At 36.0% G+C, this 19,468-nt stretch overlaps 1 protein-coding gene across 1 annotated transcript; it reads left to right on the forward strand.

Annotated features, from left to right (window-relative positions):
* The first annotated feature begins 214 nt into the window (after positions 1 to 214).
* On the forward strand, positions 215 to 17,312 carry LOC127851771 (smad nuclear-interacting protein 1-like). Its single transcript, XM_052385645.1, has 2 exons — positions 215 to 393; positions 15,232 to 17,312. The coding sequence occupies exons 1-2, from the start codon at positions 301 to 303 to the stop codon at positions 16,165 to 16,167; spliced, it is 1,029 nt and encodes a 342-aa protein (XP_052241605.1). The 5' UTR covers positions 215 to 300; the 3' UTR covers positions 16,168 to 17,312.
* The last annotated feature ends 2,156 nt before the right edge of the window (positions 17,313 to 19,468 follow it).

Raw genomic sequence — 19,468 nt, forward strand, 5'->3', positions numbered from 1 at the left:
GTAAATATTTACCGGTAATCGAATATAATTGGTTACATTATAACAAAATACAAACATAGCTTATCTACTAAATAAACAATGATTAGAGGGATACATATGCATATTTACATTATATTACGTTTCCTTTGAATAATTAACTTATTTTGTATTTTAGTTTTAGAGTTACTGAAAAACGGTATAAGTTTGTGATTGACCGGTTTTACCAACAAAATTCAGCTGTATGAATATTGGAAACAATGCAACCATACATTAACTTCCGGCGTTTACGAATTTAAACGTTTATAAAAATATTGATTAAATATGGTACGAAGTAAGTCCCATTCAAGCAGTGATGACGAAAGAGAACACCATCATAAGGAGAAGCATCATAGGAAACGATCTAGCAGCCCTAAGGTGATCTTTTGTGTTGTGTATGATTCACAAATGACAGTCAAACACGTCAACTCATTATTTATATTTTTCTGTAAGAAAGTGGCCAGTCGTACTGCCCCGTACGGCAAGACAAGAGGCTAGCCGTACAGGTAGACAAGAGGCTAGCCATACGGCTCTGTTGGTATAGACCAGTTGAAGTGTGACGTCACGCACACCTGCAAAGTTTAGACTCCGCCCACTGGTTGGCAAAAAGAGGTAGAATTCATATAAGCGCATATAGAGAAGGTTGACAAAATCATCGTTTTTAATGATAATCATGCACATATCAAATATAATTTTACTAATTATGTCTATATAAAACATTAGCATGCAAGGGAATGCATCTTTGGAACGGTTATATTGTTGCTAATATTCGTTTTTACTCACAACGAACTCGGGAGTGGAACACAATCTAAGAGCTCGATATGTGGTTACCACAAAATCTCTCTACTTGGCACTTCTTCATGACCATTTTTAGTTTTAAAAAAATCTCAAAAATTGAAATTCTTTCAGAATAGATTAAATTTAATGAACGAAAACAAATAAGGTTGAAAACAAACCACCAATATGTCTATTTTCTGTACGCAACACAGGGTAACTGATTTGAACCTTTATGTCTGAAAAATCTTACCTTGTTACACATTAAATCAATTCCCTTGACTAATGTATTTGTTTTATTTAATTTGTTCACACTAATTTTGACACTCTGAGCTGCAGATTTTATATCCCCACTGATCCCGGTGTTTAATTGCACCTCTGTTCATCACAAACTGATTATCTTGTTATGATCGGATACTGTCCAGACAATTACAAAGAAAACATGGTGTCATAAAGTACAACCCAGGGACCTAAACTTGTGTCCCTGAATAAACCACATGTGGCAGACGAGTGTCTGGTCATTAAACACAATTTACGATACCTCCATGTCATCTCTTGGCATATTGAGCAGTCATTTAAACCAAATTTTAAAGCTAAAATACTGAACAGTTGCGTCAATAAAATATTTTAACATTTAAAAAATGAAGACATTTGTCGGAATTGGATTAACAGGAACTATATATATATATATTAGGCATTTTAATCATAATAATACATTGTTTAACAACTATACATTAAAAATATTGTGCAATTTTACTGCTACGCAAGTAAGGTATTTAACGGGTACCGGCAAAAGTAAACTCAACTATTACGTGTAAAGCTTGTACATTACTGCAGTGTAAGAAACACCATCATGAACAAAAGCCATCACAATAGGGTAAAACATAATTGCGTTAAATAAATTAAATATATGCATTTATCATAAAATGCTATATTTTTATCACTCATTATTTGTGTAAAGAGATTTCAATATACATGCAAAGACAGTTCAATTTGCATAATATGCAGGGTTTTTCCGTTTGCATGCTAAATTGTATTAATATTGTCATTTAATGTAAAAGAAAATCACCACAATATTTAAAAATTGTAATGTATTACGCTTTTTAGGGCTTTGTTTTATATTAAATGCACCTCTGACACTATTGATTGCTGATGAAAAATAACACTATTCACACCACTTACAACTATAATGAAATTAATACATTTTTATTATTGTTGAAATATAATTTATTTAATTCTTACTATCAGAAAGAATACGGCTAATTTATTGTTTTGTTTTGTGGAATCGTCAGTATTTAGTCTTCCGATCACGTTTACTCTATGCTTATAACTACTTCGTATTTTTATGACGAGGAAATTTGATTTGTGTATATACATCTATTTGATACTAAATATGATATATTTGCACTATATTTTAAGAGTTTTAATGTTTATTTCGGTCTTATTACCAATTTATTGACTAAACAAGAGCCCTTTATACATGTTTTACATTACTTTAACAAGTGTTTTTGCCAACCAGTGAGTGCGCATGCGCAGAAAATCCAGAATGTAAACAGTAACATTCAACTGGTCTATAGCCTTTCCTATGGAGATTGTCTAGCCGTACGGCTGTTATGACACATAAATATATGGATTTATTATTGATCTACGTGCAGATTCCGAAATTTCTAGCCTTTAGACTGGCTCGTGTAGTTGTCATCACGGAATTTGCAGTCTGGTTTATGTTTCGTCGTGGTTGGAAATCCGATTCGTGCATAGTATATAAAGGGTGTAAACAAGTGAGATATGAAATTGTAAATTTATTTCGCCAAACAACAATTACAACAATCAATAGAAATCACAGTTATGGAGTATATAAATACGCATTGTACATGCAAATATTAAATGTATACAATAAATATATAGTAAATAATCTTAACTAAGTCAATGAAAATTGCGATATCACAATGAGAAAAGTTTATAACAAAACGAATAAAAGGAAACTTAACGTAAAAAAGATAAAACAATAAAAAAGAATGGGAAACGTAAATTGACAGAAATTTTAAAAAGTATTAATGAACGAAAACAATTAAATATGATTTTATTGCTTTCAGATAATAGCACTTGACAAAAGCATATACAACACGAAGTAATATAACCTATTTCACAATATGAGGCAGCATTTCACGACAATGTCGACTATGCAAACAAATAAATCATCGGAACGACAATGATTGCTTTTTGATGTGTAATTTCTATAGTAATGATGCAGCAGCAACAAAGACGCTGATTAGACAGTGTGAATACACAGGCTTATCCGTGTCTTTGTTGTTCGCATGTATGACAATTGAAGTTGGTCATATCTTAAATCATTTCACTTTAAAGAACTGCCATGCGCGATGCACTAGAAATCACACCATAAACAAACTTAACTAAATCCACCGATATTTACAGTAATAGTTCGCTCAAACCGAAGGAAACAATGATAATGGTCTTAAATTTGATCAAACGCAGAGTTTGTGGTATATAAAAGCTTGAATCCATGTACAACTTTCTCGATTTACACCGAAAATAAGCACCATGATCATTTTAAGTCGTACTTACATTTTCAATCTTTTATTATCTTAATCATTTAAGAAAACCTATACCTCTTATCTAGATTATACATTATTTACAGAATATACATTTGTCAGAGACAGATCGTAATGCAAAAGCATCTAGTTTTAAGATCTTTAGTAAAGTACAACTTTTTTGCATCAAGAATATGCATCGTGTGAACTTAAAGTCGTAAAAACGCATTCAAGCGTGTATCAGACAACCTACATGTATACCCTTTATCTAGAACATTCACTGCAGAACCATAACTTCGTTTTAGGAGAATCCGATATTGCTGCACAATGGTAATGGAACCAACCGAGACACAGGTCGCAGCACACGCATCTAGTTTTTAACTCCTCATTGCAAACTTTACATGTAATTGACATTAACTTAACACTGTCAAGAACATGTAACAAAGCAACCGATGCGTCTGGTTCGAAATATTTCTCGAGACAGTCAATGCATGTTTCAGCGGCAGCCATATCAATATGCTCAGGACAACATTCGACCTCCTCTTCTGTTATTAGTTTTCCTTCCGAAGTAATGCACCGCTCGGCAACAGCATCATCGACAAACCATTTCATCATTTTGGCTTTTACACTTGTCTCTAACTGACACAAAGGTACAGGTCGACGTTTAAGTTTCAGTCTCTTTTTCGGTAAACCAACAACAGTTAATTCAGATCCTTTAGGGCGGCCTCGTTTCCGGATATGTGGCGGGAGAGTGATGCTACCTAAGTCTGATGATGCTGAAATCACAACACCGCTGCTTGTTGCACGTTCACCTTCTGCTGTGTCATTCGATAGCATAAGCTCTGCATCATTGTCTTTTGGAACGTTAACAGTGTCATTATCACGTCTCCCGGGATTGCTATCTGTGGTTTCCTCAGTAACAGCCGATGTAGCCCCCGCGTCACTTTCGGCTGGTAAAGACAGCGCTGATACAATGGCACTTGTATCATTTACTGTTGTGATACCCACTGAATTGAGGCCTTCAGCCATTGCCACAGCTACACTGGGAACACCGTCGTCATCGTCGCTGGATAAGGGTGGTGGTATTTCTGTTATTGTCTCTAAGTCAGGTAATCTGTTGTCAATTGCGGGTTCATGAGGTTGAGATGTTGTTTCAATCACAACTTCTTCTCCCTGTTCCCATGCTCGTAGAAATGTTGTCAATTTCTGAAGTCGTACGTCAAACATATGTCCTGTAACCTCCCCTGCGCAAGAGGCTAGTTTTTGTGTAACATGATACGCTGCTCTATATCGCTGTTGCTGCGATTCTACTCTTGCACGTGGAGAAAGAACAGAGTGTGTCACATTATTTTCATGCTGATAGCTCATGAAAGTACCCAAATTATGACATTTCGACCCACGTTTGTTTATCAGTGCTCTGTCGAACAGGTTCATGTGCAGCTGCTTTCTTACTGAGAACATGTGTTCACATTTGGAATCCGTAACACTAGAATCTGTGTTTTTAATCTTATAGCACCCATCTTCAACCAATTCAAGCTCTACCTCCTCAGACCTTTTAATCTGTTTCTCAACCAAAGAATACGCGTATTCAGTAAGTTCCTTTCTGTACTCAGCAGCAACCCAGTCGTCTGAATGGGCTATAATAGGCACTTTAGCCGTTTGCCGTTTATCTCATTTCTGTGAATGTTTAAGAACACTATAATGTCCTGTGCAAAGTCATCAAATTTGGCATTTTTAGCTCGACTATTATATATGCAATATATATAGTGGAGCTATCCTACTCACCCCGGCGTCGGCGTCTGTGTTAGCGTGCAAATGTTAAAGTTTTCGTACTACCCCAAATATTTTCTTTGTCCCTTGACATATTGCTTTCATATTTTGCATACTTGTTTACCAACATGACCCCAACCTATAAACAAGAGCAGACAACTCTATCAAGCATTTTGTCATAATTATGGCCCCTTTTCCACTTAGAATATGCAGCAAATGTTAAATTTTTCGTACAACCCCATTTATTTTCATTATCCCTTGACATATTGCTTTCATATTTTGCATACTTCTTTACCAACATCACCCCAACCTATAAACAAGAGCAGACAACTCTATCAAGCATTTTGTCATAATTATTGCCCCTTTTATACTTAGAATATGCATTATTATCGATAAATCTATGTTAAAGTTTGCGTACTACCCCAAATATTTCCCATATCCTTTGACATATTGCTTTCATATTTTGCATACTTGTTTACCAACATGACCCCAATCTATAAACAAGAGCAGGCAACTCTATCAATCATTTTGTCATAATTATGGCCCCTTTTCCACTTAGAATATGCAGCAAATGTTAAAGTTTTCGTACTACCCCCATTTATTTTCATTGTCCCTTGACATATTGCTTTGATATTTTGCATACTTGTTTACCAACATCACCCCAACCTATAAACAAGAGAAGAGAACTCTATCAAGCATTTTGTCATAATTATTGCCCCTTTTATACTTAGAATATGCATATTATTGATAAATCTATGTTAAAGTTTGCGTACTACCCCAAATATTTCCTATATTCTTTGACATATTGCTTTTATATGTTGCATACTTGTTTACCAACATGACCCCAACCTATAAACAAGAGCAGACCACTGTATCAAGCATTTTGACATAATTATGGCCCCTTTTACACTTTGATAATTGAACATTTTGCTTAAATTGCCATAACTTCTTTATTTATGATCACATTTTATTATTACTTTGACAAAACAACACTTACCTGAATACCACAATTGATTCCACCCAAACAATACCCCACGCCCCTACCAGAATCCCTCCACCCCCCCCAACCTCACCCCCCAAGTTTTTTTTTTTTTAAACATCATCGAATAAATTACCCCACCCCACATTATACCACCCTCTCACCCCCACCCCCCCCCCTACCCCCCCACCCCCAATTTTTTTTTATTTTTTTTAAAACATCATCTAATAAATTTTACACACTCCACATTATACCCCCCACCCCCCTACCCCCACCCCCACCCCCCCAATTTTTTTTTTTAAACATCATCGTGTAAATTACCACACCTCACATTATACCCCCCTCTCATCCCCCCCCCCCTACCCCCCCCCCCCCCCCCCCAATTTTTTTAATTTTTTTTGAAAGATCGTCTTATAAATAATTGAATATGAACAATTTCCCCATGATGGCTTAGGTTATACTGTCAAGCACTCGAATAGTCGAGCGGGCTGTCCTCTGAGAGCTCTTGTTGTTACGACCTGTTTGATTTTCTGATTGATACTTTCAAGTTGATTGATGGTATTGTTACCCAAGGCCCTTGAAGTAGCCAGACCGATGACCCACTGGTCCTTGATGGGATCCCAAGACTGAAGGAAATATTCAATTATTTGATGATTCTGTGTCTCCATGAGTAGCGCCTTGTTTGATTCATACTGCTCCAGTGTAGAGGAGTGTGCAAGTTTCTGTAGAATCTCCAATAGATTTTCTCTTTGGCGTTTATTCACACCGGTTTTCTCACTTGTTATTTCTCTGCGGACAGTTCTAAGAACATGAAACAAGCAGATTTTGAGCTTTGCTTGAGGCAGCTCTTTCTTAAATACCTCTCTTTCTACAAAATCTTTGTCCGACATGACCGTTTGTACTTTATCCCAGCTAGGGTTCTGTTCTTTAAATAGTCTAACCATTTCTGTCATCATTTCTTCTGTCTTGTCTGCAACTAACCACAATCCAACTACCTCACTCTGTCCATTTCCATTTTCTTTAAGAAGTATATACAACGGCATTCGGAGATCATTCACCTTGTACGTTGCATCTATACACGGGAATTCCAGATATGCTTAAAAAATATCAAGCATCCTTGCGTCGTGAAAATAAAGTCCTCTCAGTTCACTATTTTCATTTGTCACAAGTTTCACAAAGGTGGCATTACACTTTGAGAGATGATCAACAGCTGACTGGAGGGTGGTCACATCTTTAGTCGTGCTTTTCAATTTCGTACGCAAGTTGTGAATATCTTTCAACAACAGAAATGACCCTGTTTCATTCATAACTCGTTGTTGGATCATTTTGTTGTTCGCTTTTACACTTAGCATAGTCGCAATATCTCCTTTACATGGCTTTCAAGTCGACGTTGCTGAGGCAAAGTTCTTAACAATGGATTATTTGTTTTGTGATTGTGAAGCTCGTTGAGTGACCTCACTTCCAGGCATTAGGTCAGCTGAAGCACGGACTTTGATTTCAGCTTTGCACCCCATTTGAAATGTACTGGAAAATTTATAACAAATTGAATATAGTACAAAGTAGACTAATTTTAAGTATACGAACTGGTAGTGACATTCCTACATCCCCTAATGTTAGTTTTTCTAAAAAGTGACTTTATTATTTTTTACAGTTTTACAGTTGTTTATACTATTTTCGAAGAATCTAACTGATTATTTGAAGTTATAAAGTTGTTATTGCAAAGAAAAGAGTTTGCAAAATAAAGTAGCTGAAATGGGAAGTATGCGAAGTGGGACAACACCCTACTTAGCTAAAGACATATCACAATGCTAACATGTCCTTGTGGTTTAGACCCAGATCCCTTCAAGCGTATTTGATACTACACAATATCCTGAAAGCTGGGGAATAGGTTACATCACACAAATATTTTAAGTTGGTGATACCAGCGATGCAAAACATTATCGCGGAATAACATTAAATAATATTTTATCAAAGATATATTCCCAAGTACTATAAAACAGACTGACGAAATGGTGTGATGAAAATAAAATTATATCTGACTGTCAATTTGGTTACCAAAAGGGAAAGAGCACAGTCGGCTGTATCTTTATACTAAACAGTATAATTAACAAGGTTCTAAACTCTGGTCAAAATTAAATTGCATTTTTATTGATTAAGCTAAATGTTATGACAGTAAAAATCGATCACTATTAAGGCAAAAATTAATCACCGAACGAATAAGCTCTAAAATGGTTTCCGCACTCAGAGCTATGTATTCATCAGTGAAATCAGCCGTCAGGTAAACAATCAAACATCAGAATACATCAATTCACACTCTGGTGTGAAACAATGCGACCCATGCTCATGCATCCTGTTCATGATGTTCGTTAATGACAAATATTCAGGTGTTACTTTATTCAAAAACGGAAACTGATATAAAACAATAAAATCAATACAGTGAGGTTGGAGTTTTACCTTGGTTAACATAATGACCGATAATCGCAGAAGGGACAGAATTATTAATTATTAAGAATTTACTAATTTATCATACGACAATTAATAAAGATCCCGTTACATACAATGTAAAATGAATAAAATGGAAAATCCTATTGCGCACAAAATTATAGGAAAACAAAGTATGACAGAAACCTGTTTATATAAAACTACAAAATACTAAAAGCTGAATAGCTTAAGGAGGAAAAATCTATAAATTTATTTGTCATTTAGATCACTTGAAAATAAATAAAATAAACACATCAATAACATGTGTCATAAAAACAATAGAATGTCTTCATATTCATGAAAATATGTTGCTTTGATACTTTTTTAACTTCAAACAGGCAACTATTCAAGGGGAACAACTTCCTAAATAAATCTGCATAACTAATGTCTACATTTTCTCAGACTTCAATGACTATGACCAGACTAAGCAAATAATTTCTTTAAGCCACTAAATAATGTGCTTAAGTAAACAGAATAAATGTTCATCAAAAATGCAAATTCTATCCTATTTACCTCTGATTTCGCTTGCCTTTGCCTTCTGATTTGAAGTTCTTCCCTCCATGAATACAACTGTAGGTAATTTCCGACACTTTAAGATTTTCACTGAAAGTTTTCTTAGGGCATCTGCTTTTAGCAGCCTCAATGTTCCTTGAACTACGTTTGTAAAACTGTTCACAATTTAAACGCTGGTACAGTTCAATTTTGCCTATTAATGCACCATAAGTGGAGAACTTTTCCCCAACAGTTTAAGACACGGCCATTTTCAGGTAACTGATATACATGTATTGCTTGTATGAAACCATCTATTTATCAATTGTCTAAAAGATAATTAAATTATTTGTGTAAGTCCATTTCTGAGAACTACCTTTGACGGCTGCCGTCAGTGAATTTCATAATATTGATGCCGCAACTAATTAAAAACAGTTATCACGCCTAACATAGGAACGTCGGCTAATTAAAGAATCAAATTATAAACCAAATTAAATTATTTGTGTAACTCAGTTTCTGAGAACTACCTTTGATGGCTGCCGTCATTGAACTTCACAATATCGATGCTGCAACTTATTAAAGCAGTTGTTAACACCTTACTTAGGAACGTCGACTTATTAAAGAATCAAATAAGCAACCGTATTACATGAATGGAGGCCATAACAGATGAAGAATTTTTTATCTTTTATGAGCTTAAACAAACTTATTACTGATTAAAAGCACTGAATGACAATTCTATACTTTATAAGCCGTATGGCTAGACATTCTCCATAGGAAAGGCTATAGGAACAGAGCCGTACGGCTAGCTTCTTGTCTACCCGTACGGAGCCGTACGGCTAGCCTCTTGTCTACCCTTACGGGGCTGTACGACTAGCCACTGCCTTTCTGTAATTATTATTTGTCTGGTTCGTTTGTTTTTAGCTCTGCTGTTTTCAGAGAAAACCCGAGGTATTGTCATAGCCAGCTTGTCGTCCGCGTCGTGCTAAAACCTTAAATCAAAGTGCTTCCCCTTCAACTTTGAAACTTCAAATGTAGCTGCACCTTGATGAGTTCTACATGCCACACCCGTTTTTCGGGTCACTAGGTCAAAGGTCAAGGTCTATCATTCACATGAAATTTGGTCAGAATGTTTATCTTGATGAAATCTGGGTTGGGATTGTATTTGGGTCATCTGGGGTCAAAAACTAGGTCACTAGGTCAAATAATAGAAAAACTTTGTGTGGACAATAGATGTCACAGTTTTCATCAGATGTTTATGCAATTTGGTCAGAATGTTTATCTTAATAATATCGATTTTGGATCGTATATGGGTCATCTGGGGTTAAAAATTAGGTCACCGGGCCAATTCTAGTAAAACCTTGTGTAGATGAAAGAGGTCACAGTTTTCATCATGTCTGAATGAAATTTTGTCAGAATGTATTAATTTATTAAATCTGGCTTGGGATTGTATATGGGTCTGATAGAATTTAAGTTGATGTAGCAGGTTAGTCAGGTGAGCGATTCAGGGCCATCATGGCCCTCTTGTTTTAATTTTATTCTAGATTTTTTACCGGAGCTTTTTATATACGAGGTTTATATTCATCAATATAAAGCAATTAATGACAAACTTCAAAACATGCCAAAATCTGTGAAAAGGCCCCTAAAAATGTGAAGTTAAAAAAGTTTTCATAGATTAATCTTTTTATGAAGTTTAAGAAGATGTCTCTTTAAATGTCTGCTTTAAGGTTTGTCATTGCATTATGTATGTGAATCACGTAGTATATATCAGTTGACAGAATTTTCCTCCCCTCAGACTTCACATCAATCACACCCCTGATGAGAACATTTAATTCGAAGTGAGATGTATTTGCTGGAATAACTCATAGGTCAAGTACCATTTATGTAGTGGAAACCAGAAAGTTGAAAATTTCATACAATTTTTTTATAAGAACATAGTTTATAATATTTTTGCTTACATTTAACTTGACATGTAATACATTACATGTCTCCAAATTAACCAAGGGCATGCATTAATCCCAATGCAAACATCTGCATCATCTAAAACTTTTCATACAGGCAATTAGTATTTTTAGGAATGGGACCGTATATTCGAAAATCAGACAAATATTCGAATCCAAAAGTCATATTTGAATATTCTATTTTTATGCAAAGATACTTCTTAAGAAGTTAAAATTAAATGTACAAAGTCGCAGTTTCGGTTTATTGCAGACGACTTTCCTGCATAAGTCATTGTTTTGATAACAGCTGCCTATAATGAACAAGATGATCATTGGCAAACGGGAGGGTATAAGGAGAGGGACCAATCGCCAATTTACTTAAAATTTATATTGATGCAATATGTACAAACTATTTTCTGATAATCAGTCGAAAATGAAAATTAATTTATGTGCAACATCAATCTGTATCGATAGACATTCAATTTGTTTGATATATAAAATCTGTGTTTTTACAGGTCTTTTAACCTCAGGTGGTAGAATACACAGTATGTTTGGACTTGATTGGGCCGCATTTGGCTTTTATTTCAGTGCGACACATCTTTCAATAGCAATAAGCGACCCATATCATAAAACACCATGGTGTGAATGCCTGATAAAATCAATAATTTGCCAATATATCGCTGATAAGGTGTCAAAAACAACACTTGTGCACTCAAGAAGTAGAAGTGGATGTTAATAGGGGGCAATTAAGGGATTAGTGATAGTAAGTTTTAGCAAGGCAGGCATTGAATAGTGAAATTAATTGTGAATTTATAGAAAGTACGTCGTGTTTTAAGAATGTCGGGATATATTGTCTCACATCAGAACGCCGGGCAAAATACTCCAAAGGCGGGACTGTCCCCCCAAGACCAAAAATTGCGAAAACAAAAGCATAAATATTATCGATGAGAAGTAATCCGATTCAATTAGAAGTATTGAAACAATTAGAATTACGTTAATGTGTTTTCCGGAAATATATTATATCTTATGAAAATAAAAAGTAATTATTTAAAAAAAGAACATTATAATCAATGATCTTTTTTAGCTCACCTGATTGCTCAGGTGAGCTTTTGTGACCAGTCTCTGTCCGTCGTCTGTCCGTCTTCTGTCCGTCCGTCCACATTTGTTTGTAAACACTCTAGAAGCCACATTTATTGTCCGATCTTCATGAAACTTGGTCAGAAGCTTCGTCCCAATATAATCTTGGTCGAGTTCGAAACTGGGTCGTGCCGGGTCAAAAACTAGGTCACTAGGTCACAAAAGGAAAAAACTTGTAAAGACCGTAAAAGTCACATTTCATGCCCAATCTTCATGTAACTTTGTCAAAGTGTTTGTCTTAATGATATGTTGGTTGAGTTCAAAAGTGGTTCCGGTCCGTTGAAAAACATTGCTGCCAGTGGGCGGGGCAGTTTATCTTATTTGGCTATAGAGAAACCTTGTAAACACACTAGAAGTCAGAATTTTTGCCTAATCATTGTGCAAGTTGGACAAAACATTGGTTTTATTGATATCTCGGACGAGTTCGAAAATGGTCCAGATCGGTAAACATGGCCGCCAGTGGGTGGGGCATTCTTCTCTATATGTATATAGTGAAAACATGTGAACACTCTAGAAGTCACATTTTTTGCCCTATTTTCATGAAATTTGGTCAGAACATTTGTTTCCTTGATACGAGAGTTGAGTTAAAATATGGTTCCTGTCAGTTGAATAACATGGCTTCCGGGGGGGGGGGGGGGGGGGGGGGGGGGAAATGATTGGTTTTATATATATCTCAGATGAGTTCGCAATCGGTCCCGATCGGTCAAAAAAACATGGCCACCAGGGGGGGGGGGGGGGGGGGGGCAGTTTTCCTTGTGACTAGAGAGAAACCTTGTGAACCATGCCAAAGACATAAAATCTTACCAGACATGAGGTCTGATAACTTTTAAAATTTACCAGACCTAACCAGATTTTACCTTTTTACCTTTTTCTTCTTTAACCAAACAATAGAAAATCCCTTTTATAAAGTTTATATTTATTAGCGAGGCTATTTTCGGAGAAAACCCGAGCTATTGTCATAGCCAGCTTGACGTCCGCCATAGGCGTCTTGCTTAAACCTTAACATTGGCCATAACTTTTTAAATATTGAAGATAGCACCTTGATATTTGGCATGCATGTGTATCTCATGGAGCTGCACATTTTGAATGGTAAACTTTCAAAGTGAACATCAGCCTTTTAGGTCTAGGGTCGAAAAAACAAAGTCAAGGGAAGTAATAAGCTTTAAATGAACATAGTTATCTGACCTGCCCACGTATATATTTTTGTTAAATAAATCAAAGCGGCGCAGTAGGCGGCATTGTGTTTCTGACAAACACATTGTGGTAAAAGGTCATGGTCATCCTTTACGGTCTACAGTAAAAAAACAATTTTAAGGGAAGTAATAAGCTTTGAAAAGGGAGATAATTATTCAATATTGAACATAGCCACTTTGTATATTTGGTATGCATGTATAGCCACTTTGTATATTTGGTATGCATGTGTATCTCATGGAGCTGCACATTTTGAGTGGTCAATCACAGTCACGGTAGTGGCTTTTAGTTATTTACTACTAAAAATAGAGATTTGTTAAAGACAATTATTTTCAAGGGAAGTAATTTATATAATTATAAATCTCATATTATATATTTCCTTACCAAGAATTGAAGTTCATTTTACAGTTACTGTACAGATTTATTATTTTGATTATTTATAACTCAAAGGATTGATTTGTCAAAGTTTTTTTTTAAATGATAGAATTATAATTTCTTTGATGTTCATTACATACCTGTGGACTTATGTCCATAGATACATGATCAACTCTGGCTATGATCTCTTTTAAACCACAGGCCTTGGTTGTCAGTGATGTCTGAGGTTATAATTGACTGTGAGACCCCCCCCCCCCCCCCCCAGTTGGATTGGACAATATTCAATATTCAAGGGAAGTAATAATCTTTAAAGGGAGATGATTTCTATATGCCAAATGGTAAAAAGCAATTTTATTTCAAAGCGGCGCAATAGGGGGCATTGTGTTTCAGACGAACACATCTCTTGAGATAATTATCATTTCTTACCTGTTCTAATTTGTGAATGCTATTTTTCATTAATTACCAGTGGACTTATGTCCATACATACATGATGAACTCTGGCTATGATCTCTTTGATAAACCACAGGCCTTGGTTGTCAGTGATGTCTGACTTGGTCATTTTTGACTGTCTACAGACCCCCCCCCCCCCCCCCCCCCCGGTTAGATTGGACAAAATCCAAGGGAAGTAATAAAGCTTTAAAGGGAGATGATGTCTATACCTGCCAAATGATAAATATACATTTTATTTCAAAGTGGCGCAGTAGAGGGCATTGTGTTTCTAACAAACACATCTCTTGTTGGGTCACTAGGTCAAAGGTCAAGGTCACTGTGACCTCTAAAAAAAATAATTCTGACAAGCTTTCGTAGCAGAGCGTGGCACCCGTTATGCGGTGCTCTTGTTAAAATTACATTCACAATGTTTAACAATATTTAATACAGTAACATAACAACTAAATTTAAATGAATTTTATTCAAACATATGGTAAAACTTTCTACTAAAAGGGAAAAAAGCTTTGTGAGTTTTGTTAAAAACAACAAGTAATGCAATTGTTGAAAGAGCCACTTCTACTGCTGACTGTTGCATCAAATCTTGACACAGAACATGCAACGGTTGTGTGGTTTTACGATCATCACAAGGATTCAAACAAAGAGAAATTGGGTTATTATAACTGTACTTGCAATAATATTGCTTTTGATGAATCATTACAGAGTCAATTTTTAAAATCCAGTAAAAGAAAATAACTGGTTCAGTACTAGCATTTTTGCAACATCTGGTGAGGTCTTCTTTTAGTATACGAGTATATTCAACACAGCCTGTATTACATGTATAAACTTTGAATGTGTTGAGCAAGTCCTAAACGTTTATATTTTCAGCCAATATTCTTTTAACAGCTTCGCTCTAACTAGCATCATTTAATGGAGGGTTGGAGAACAATATCCTGACACTCTGGGAGCACCATGTTGTATGCATTTGACATTATTGTCGACTAGAGCCCTAGAAGTATGTGCTATCTATGAGCTCAGACTCTATTCATATTCAATGATTATCATATAAATGCTAATTTTTACTTACTGCTGTGATTTTATGTTTCAGAGATCACACAAGAAACAGCGTACTCGGAGTTCTACATCACCCTTGGAAAGGTCGGGAGATGTAAAGAGAAAAATAAAGTCAGAGCCATTGTCAAACACTGAAGGAGATTCAAGCCCAGAAAGAAAACCCAAAATGAAAAAGGAACATACACTCAGCAGGGGTGATCGTGAACATAATAGACACAGAATCCAGGGTGAAAGACACGCAGATCGCGAAATTCATCACAGAGCTGGGAGACATGGTCACAGCGATAATGTCCGTGTCAAGCAAGAGCCAGATAGCGAAGAAGATATGAGGCAGCAGAGAAATGAGCGCAGGGTCCATGATCAAAGACGGCGTGAAAACAGACAAAAGAGAGGTCTGCCAGAAAGAGAGCAGTTTGGACGACCAGAATCTGATGCGGCCACAGGAGGACAGGAGAATGCAGCACAGCAGCCAAAAGATGCTCCTAATTTTGAGTTGTCTGGTAAACTCACAGAGGATACAAACACTTACAAAGGAGTTGTTATAAAATACAATGAGCCACCTGAGGCCAGGAAACCTAAGAAGCGCTGGAGGCTTTACCCTTTTAAGAATGACGAGGCGCTGAAACCTTTTCACATGCATCGTCAGAGTGCTTTTTTGTTCGGTAGAGACAGAATTATTGCTGATATTCCGGTCGATCATCCTTCATGTTCGAAGCAGCATGCAGTATTTCAGTACCGTATGGTGCCATATGAGAAGCCTGATGGTAGAAAGGCTTACAAGATTGCTCCCTACATTATTGATCTGGAATCTGCCAACGGGACATTTGTCAACAACAAGAGGATTGAGAGTCGATGCTATGTTGAGCTCATGGAGAAAGACGTTATAAAGTTTGGATTCAGTTCAAGGGAGTATGTTTTGTTGCATGACAAATCAAACACAGATGAGGTGGCCTCTGACGTATCGGACTGAACATGTTCATTTATAAACAACAATGAAGAAATGAGGTTTCTGACAAACGTCTACAACACATATCCATAATACATGTATCATGTTCTTATGTCTTCAAGAATGAATGCTCTTAGTCTAGAAGTTCATGGTTGTAAATTGTCAGCAAACTCTCATCATTGATTCATACAGTTTCTGATGACACCACATACTGTCAGACCTTGGTTCTAAATAATGAACTTTTGGGCTGTTTGGATGGATCAATGTACTTGTCCTTATCATGCAGTGAATGATTGGTATGTTAGGTCAATTGTGTTTGAATTTGTTGATCAACTGGTTGGGTTTTTTTGGTGATTAGAATAATTGATTTAAACCATCACAAATTAAACATATTCAGATTTTTAAGTACCATTAAATTCATCACAAAATGGTCTTACCAACATGCACACATTTTATTTAAAATCTTGAATGTTTTTATTGATGAAGATGACACAAAGTTCAAGAAATCTACTCACATGTTTTCAAGCTCGAGTCTGCTAATTTGTACATTTCATCCTGTACAATATATGAACATGTATTTATGTTTATTGAATGTATGTAATGTAAGCAAATTTATTTAGAAAATAGTGATTCTTTGTGTTTATTAAAAGTAACAAGTTTAAGGATGACAGCAGAGCTATAAAAGATCTTACTCACATTGCTTTATAAATAACCACTGTTGGAATACAGAAATTTGTATAGTTTATTGCACTTGTAAAATATTAATCATATGCTTAATGTATGTATTAAAGAAAGGAATACTACTGTACCTAATATAAAATTTCATGACATGCACATTCCTTGTGAAAGTTGTCAAATGTATAAAAGCTGTGTCATGCAAAATTTGGTCTTACGCCATATGTTGCCAGCTTAGCTTCAAACAAGCATTCATGAAGTCTGATCAGGAGCCTCCCTGTCTGTTTATGAGACCAAGCAACCTTGCGTTACTTTATAGTGGACAGTGTTGCTCTTGATTAGACTACGTGAATGCTGCAGTGCACAGACCTATTTTCGCATTATACTTATATACATATGTTATAAAATGCTTGCTGGTTAGGTAGTTATCACTCTTTAATCAAGTGATGTGGTATGTTGGTGAAATAAACAATAAATAAAATATTAAAAGATAATGTGGACGTGTAATGTTGATGGTCTAGTGTCTTTTAAACTATAATATTAGGATAACTGCCAACCTCTGGTATCCATGTTGTTTTTTATGTGTCTTTACAGCAACCCCATCCAGTTACATGTTTTTCAACTAGGCTCAACCTTTTTTGAACTCTGCTGAGATATCGTTAGAACATAAGTTCTAATCAAGTTTCATTATGACTGAGGACAGGCTTTTTCTCTAATTTGTTTTTAACTATCTAGATATCATAAGGACATATTATGTTCTTTAGTGTTCACAAAGTATATGTTCACAAAAGGCCACTTAGAACAGAAGGAGATAGAACAAGTTCGCTGTGATTGCACCGTGCAAATGTGAGCTAAAATCATATTTATTTTAATATATATATGAAGGGAAGGGTTGAAATTTGTTTCATTCAGAGTTTCAAATTTATTATTAACCAGGTTTTCCGAAGGAAAAAACTGGTTATTAGATTGGCGAATGCGGGCGGGCTGGCTGGCGGGCGGGCGGAACAAGCTTTTCCAGGCCATAACTATGTTGTTCAGTGTCAGATTTTAAAATCATTTGGCACATTTGTTCACCATCATTGAACGGGGTGTCGCGCAAAAGAATTACATCTATATCTCCAAGGTCAAGGTCACACTTTGAGTTCAAAGGTCAAAAATGGCCATAAATGAGCTTGTCCAGGCCATAACTATGTCATTCATTGTCAGATTTTAAAATCATTTGGCACATTTGTTCACCATTATTGGACGGTGTGTCGCGCGAAAGAATTACGTCGATACCTCCACGGTCAAGGTCTTACTTTGAGTTCAAAGGTCAAAAATGGCCATAAATGAGCTTGTCCTGGCCATAACTATGTCATTTATTGTCAGATTTTAAAATCATTTGGCACATTTGTTCACCATCATTGTACGGTGTGTCACGCGAAAGAATTACGTCGATATCTCCAAGGTCAAGGTCACACTTTGAGTTCAAAGATCAAAAATGGCCATAAATGAGCTTGTCTTGGCCATAACTATGTCATTCATTGTCAGATTTTAAAATCATTTGGCACATTTGTTCACCATCATTGTACGGTGTGTCACGCGAAAGAATTACGTTGATATCTCCAAGGTCAAGGTCATACTTTGAGTTCAAATGTCAAAAATGGCCATAAATGAGCTTGTCCTGGCCATAACTATGTCATTCATTGTCAGATTTTAAAATCATTTGGCACATTTGTTCACCATCATTGTACAGTGTGTAGTGCGAAAGAATTACGCAGATATCTCCAAGGTCAAGGTCGCCACGACTAAAAATAGATTGATTTTGAAACAAGGGGGTAATTGTGATGAACAATCAGTAGCAAAGCACATTTTGAGTTGCAGTTGTCTCCCTCTATCAGACTTTTTTTTATTGAAAACCCGGTTTTGTGACAATTTTGTCCCTTGTTTTCTATTTAGCTAGTAAAACTAGTTTCAGCAGTATATACACAACTTTCACAGACGCCAATGCGAAAAAAGTCATTGTACAAAGTATGTTATTAAATTGTTGATTTGTCCAATCCTTTCATTGTTTGTTACCACAACCTCATATTAATTCAAATTGCTTTCTACTTTATAATGTTTATGACCTACTGTTCGTAACATCTGTTCTATCTATACAATATTTCAATCATACCAAAACAACAGCCTACATTGCAGTCCTCGATGAATAAATATAAACAAGGGCTGTTTGTAAAACATGCATGCCCCCTGATATGGGCTGTCAGTTGTAGTGGCAGCCATTGTGTGAATACGTTTTTTTTCACTGTGACCTTGACCTTTGACCAAGTGACCTGAAAATCAATAGGTGTCATCTGCCAGTTATGATCCATGTACCTATGAAGTTTCATGATCCTAGGCATAAGCATTCTTGAGTTATCATCCGGAAACCATTTTACTATTTCAAGTCACTGTGACCTTGACCTATGACCTAGTGACCTGAAAATCAATGGGGTTCATCTGCAAGTCGTTATCAATGTACCTTATGAAGTTTCATGATCCTAGGCGTAAGCATTCTTGAGTTATCATCCTGAAACCATTTTACTGTTTCAAGTCACTGTGACCTTGACCTTTGACCTAGTGACCTGAAAATCAATAGGGGTCATCTGCCAGTCATGATCAATGTACCTAT

This window comes from Dreissena polymorpha, chromosome 11 (genome assembly GCF_020536995.1).
Source record: "Dreissena polymorpha isolate Duluth1 chromosome 11, UMN_Dpol_1.0, whole genome shotgun sequence".
Taxonomy (NCBI): domain Eukaryota; kingdom Metazoa; phylum Mollusca; class Bivalvia; order Myida; family Dreissenidae; genus Dreissena; species Dreissena polymorpha.

Bases quoted from the DNA above. Each gene is read 5' to 3' on its own strand.
- LOC127851771 (XM_052385645.1), top strand. From the start codon at position 301: ATGGTACGAAGTAAGTCCCATTCAAGCAGTGATGACGAAAGAGAACAC. The intron at 394-15,231 runs GTGATCTTTTGT...TTTATGTTTCAG, and splicing joins AACGATCTAGCAGCCCTAAG to AGATCACACAAGAAACAGCG.